Below are 4733 nucleotides of genomic sequence, written 5' to 3' on the forward strand. Positions count from 1 at the left end.
GTGCCCGCCTCGGGCTTCTCAATACTGCCCCACTCTGGGGCTGGGGTCTATGTACCCCGCCCACAACCCGGGGTCTGTTCCCCGCCCACAACCCACTGGTTGAGCTAGTGCCCTCTTCTGGGGCTCATCATGCCCCCTCTGGGGCAATATGGCACTCCCCCTCTTTAGGGCTTGCCGTGCCCGCCTTGGGCTTCTCAATAGACCAATATGGCACTCCCCCTCTTTGGGGCTCACCGTGCCCGCCTCGGGCTTCTCAATGCTGCCCCACTCCGGGGCTGGGGTCTATGTACCCCGCATACAACCCAGGGTCTGTTCCCTGCCCGCAACCCACTGGTTGCGCTCAGAGGCCCCACACCTCTGGGGTCCCTGTGAGGCCTCCTCCAACCCCTACAGCCTCACCCAAGCCTCCGGTCTAATATGCAAGCCTGAACATAAACTAGAGCCTCCTGGCTAAACCATAGTGCCCAATCCTCTCAGGGCTATAGTGAGCTGTACTTGCAAGTCAGGCTTCTTGCTATATCTCAGCCAAGGGAGCTCCTGCCTCTCTAGTTGCAGGCAGGGAACTGCCAGCCTGGTCTCAGCCCTGGGCTTTATAAGGGCCAGGCCCTGCCTCCTACAGGCAGCTGGCTCTCCTTAGTTGCCCCGGCAACCCACAGCTGGGCTCGTTACCCTGGCAACACTCAGCTGGGCTCGTTATGACCTGCCAGGGCTCTGTCTCTCTCCCTGGCAGTTTCTCCCCTCTAGGAGCAGGCACTGAGGTGCTCTGCGACATTTGGCTTAAAGGCTTTTTTGGTAGCTTTATGTATTGAATGTTGTAGTCTCCCCCTTACATGTAGTGTCAGGTGTAGACACATTCAGTAATTTTTTAATCCTCAGTAAATGTGCTATCTGTAAATATAAGTAATTTGCTACTTGTGAGTAATTACTGCACAGTACAATGTGTGTAGATGGCTGGGCAGCAGAAGAAGGGACATTGCTCTCTGCCCCCGGGAGCTGCCTGCTGCTGGGGCAGGTTCTGCCACCAAAACCCCTGCTCCCCGATCGTGATCACAGTACTGAGGCTGGGAGATAAGAATCTCCCAGCCCCCGCTTTGAGGTCACAATCATGGAATAGGGGCTGGGAGCTCTCTGCTGCCAGGCCAGGGGGACGTTGTCTTTGCCTGGGCTCTGGTGGCAGAGCCCAAATTGGCAGTAGGCAGCTCTGCCAAGAGACAGCTGTCTCCTGGACCCATGCTTCCTGCCAGCCCCCCGAGCTAGCACCCAGGAGGAGCCCAGAGGGGTGAGAATCTGCTCCCACTTCCCTGCATGTGTAAATTACTCTAGAGTAAACCCATCCCAGAGCATTTGCATGTGTAGGTGCACCCTATGATTCCTAACAGTTTATTTTTTACATGCAGTAGCTTATATGCTAAGAATGATAGCTTTAAAATAAAAATAAGTACAGTAAAAGCTCTGTTATCCAGCATCCATGGGGAATGCGGGGTGACGGTTAATCAAATATGCCGGTTATCTGAGAGCTTATCTCTAGCTGAGCGGGTTGGAGACGTCTTTGTCTGGCGTCAGTGTGCCGGGAGACAGGGAGTGGGGCCCTGCACAGGCTGCTTTGCCCTGGGCCATGGTCCTTGAGGAACAAGTGGGACTCAGCTTGTGGCAGCAAAACCAGAAGTGCCACAGTGGGACTTCTGGTTTTGCTTTTGCCGCGTCAATCCACTGCTGTAAACAACAGATGCCATCTATGACAGATGCCAGTTAATAGAGCATTCTGGATGGTAAAGTGCCGGATAACACAGCTTTTGCTGTATTGAAACTGCTGGGAGGCAACCTCTAATAATTATTTCTTGGTCTGATTCTGCAAGGGACTGGATCAATGTTTAGCTCTTTACCAGAGTTAATCCTTTAGCAGGATAGGCCTTGAATAATTCCAGACAAAACATTTAAAATATTGTTGAAATAACACATTTAAAATTATCTCTGAGAGACAGATATTTACTTCTTACCTTTTTTGGGCTTGTAAATCATTTCACTGTGTACCATATGAATTGTGATCATGACCATAAATGCAGATACAAATGGAAGAAGAAAACCCAGGCTCTTGGCCACAGATTGCTGGATGTAAGAAATGCTGACAAAGACAACTGCTGAATTTAAGTTAACTAGCCAATAAAACCTATGGAAACGAGACAAAAGTTATCTTAGGAGGGATACAAGAGAGGAGGCTGCCTATCTTTAAGAATACAATTCCTTTGTAAAAAAGAATATTATTTTAAACACTGAGAGGTCAAAAGTTTACTTTCACAACATTGGTATGCCATATACCAGTATTTTCACTCAGTGGTTTACATCAAAGTTCATTCCAATAGGCACAAGATTAAAACAGCAGTATGGACAGTAGATCTGAGGGAGTTGTAATATATTTACAAAAGCAATTCTTAGGTCAGACCTTTTAGATGTTTTTGAAGCATTACAGTCTACACATTTAGTTGACGATCATGGCATATGCATCATAAATGCATTTAACTCAGCTATTGTCTACATCATAAAGTCAAACAGTTCAGGATTAACAATGACATCTCCTAGTTGACTTTTTCCTTAAAACATTCAAGATCCATCTTTGCTCACTGTCACAACCCAAAGGGTGTGATTTTTGTTTTTGTGTGCTTCGGCACTGCTAAATTGTTCCCGCTAAATTGCAGCTTCCTTGCACGGTGGAGTTTTCTGCTGCAAAAGAGAACCCCGGTGCAAGGGAGAATTTCCCGCCAATTTGAAGCTTTCTTTGCAGGGTGCATTTCTTTGTTGCAGCACAGAAATGCTTGTTGCAAAGAGTTCCCGCCATTTGTATGCTAATTCGAGTCCCATTATTGGCCAGTTCTAAATTATTCACACGTGGCGGCTAGTGATTGGCTTGCTAGCCGTATAAAAGGCTTGAGTGGTTTCTGCCCAAGTTGGAGGACTCCATGAACACCAGGAGGAGGAGACTTCATGCTGTGTGAAGATCGCTAAGTGCTGCAGATCCTTACAGGGGCCTAGCAACTTTCGTGTGAGTCCAGCTGGAACAACTGACATAGTTGTTCAGACGACCGGACTACCTCAGAGCAGAAGTTCCACGGAGCCTAGCAAACTTCGTGTGAGTCTATTCAGAGCTCTTTCGGACGAGCACTTTCTTCGGTTGGCACGATGGGCTCGCGGTTTAGAGCCTCCAACCGGACGGGCTAGAAGAGTGTTCACGGGACGGAACTCTAGTCCACCTCTTATCTTTTCTATCTGCAACTGTAACTCAAGCAAGTTTTCCTGCCTGCACCGCGACCATCTTCGGTGTAAGTAAACAATCTTTAAAACTACCGCTACAAGTCTGTGCCTAATTCTAGCTTGTCGTGACTCTCTCTCCGACCCCGTGTGCCCGGGCTGCTGGCCACAGCCCGTGTGCAGCACGAAAAAGGGCCCGGCTTGTGCCCGGCCCGCACACACACAAGCAAAATTTGTGAAGGTTGATTATTTGAAGTCTGGTCTGGCTTCTGATATCACTTGCTTAGAAATGTGATATAGACATAGCATTGCCAGTCCTGCTATACTAACAACCTGCTACCTACACTTGCAAAAGCCAGGGGAGGGGAACTAATGTGAGAAGAAAGTATAGTTAAAATTCCACCATTTTGAAGGTGCACAAAGAGAATACCAAGCAGGTGGGCTGAAGCAGACCTAGGTACCATATTTCACAGTGTATAGGTTGACATGGTATATAGGTCAACCTCTGGCTTCCAATCTGAAAGGTAAAGATTTACATAGGCATGGTCTATAAGTCAGGGCCGTGCCAGCCGAGTGCTGAGCTGGCAGGGGATGGGGCTGCTGCAAGTGGTGCTTCTGAACACGGAGGCCAGTGACACTCACAGGGGATGAGGCCATGACAGCCAAGCACTGAGCCCAGCCTCATCCCCTGCTGGCATTGTACACCAGCTGAGTGCTGAGCCCAGGCAACCCCAGCTCTGTCCCCCATCCCCTGCAAACGGGGCTGGGCTTGCCACTCAGCTAGCATGTGCTACCAGCAGGAGATGAGGACATGCCAGTTGAGTGCCGAGCTCAGCTAAGCCCAGCCCCGTCCCTGATTTTTTGATGTGGCATAATGTATAAGTTGAGTTTGATTTTTAAGACCCCAAAATTGGACTTCAAAACTTGACTTATACACCATAAAATACAGTAAATATTCATGGTTATACACAAGCAGCACTAGAGATAGTGTACAGATATTGATGCTGATTTAACATCAGTGTTATATCTTGATTCTACCTAGCAGCAAATCGGATATTCTCATTTGAGCTCAAATAAGCAGCCCAGCCAGTAAGTAATATTATTAGTATGTTATTGATTCTTGAAACTCTATAGGGATCTAATAATATTTGGGGCTTTTCTTAAAGCTACAGTTCAGTAATCAGTAGGGCTATGCAAAGCTTCAGTCCCTGATTCGATTCAGTGGAGATTTGGCCCGATTTGGTGGCCAAATCTCTGAATCCAAATCAAATCAGGAGACCCTTTAATGCCTCCAAATTGAATCAGAGAGAATCGGAGATTCAGACGTAGACACAGCTTTAAATGTTTTTTCTACATACCTCAAGGTAGCAGGTGGCTCATCAGTGCTGCAATGGTGGGGTGGATGGAGCATCCCACATGAGCGCACGGGGTGGGGTCTCAATGCACTTGGCAGCAGACCTGGAAGTGGACTAGAAGTACTTCCCATCCAC

General features: G+C 48.0%; 1 protein-coding gene across 1 annotated transcript in view; it reads right to left on the bottom strand.

The window, feature by feature from the left end:
* Positions 1 to 4733, bottom strand: part of SLC15A5 (solute carrier family 15 member 5) — a 56104-nt gene that overhangs the window by 40849 nt on the left and 10522 nt on the right. The window contains exon 3 of the mRNA XM_006030871.1: positions 1998 to 2167. Within this exon, the coding sequence (XP_006030933.1) occupies positions 1998 to 2167 (170 nt within the window). The remainder of the gene's footprint in view (positions 1 to 1997; positions 2168 to 4733) is intronic.

The sequence above is a fragment of the Alligator sinensis genome, unplaced genomic scaffold, assembly GCF_000455745.1.
Source record: "Alligator sinensis unplaced genomic scaffold, ASM45574v1 scaffold498_1, whole genome shotgun sequence".
NCBI lineage: Eukaryota > Metazoa > Chordata > Crocodylia > Alligatoridae > Alligator > Alligator sinensis.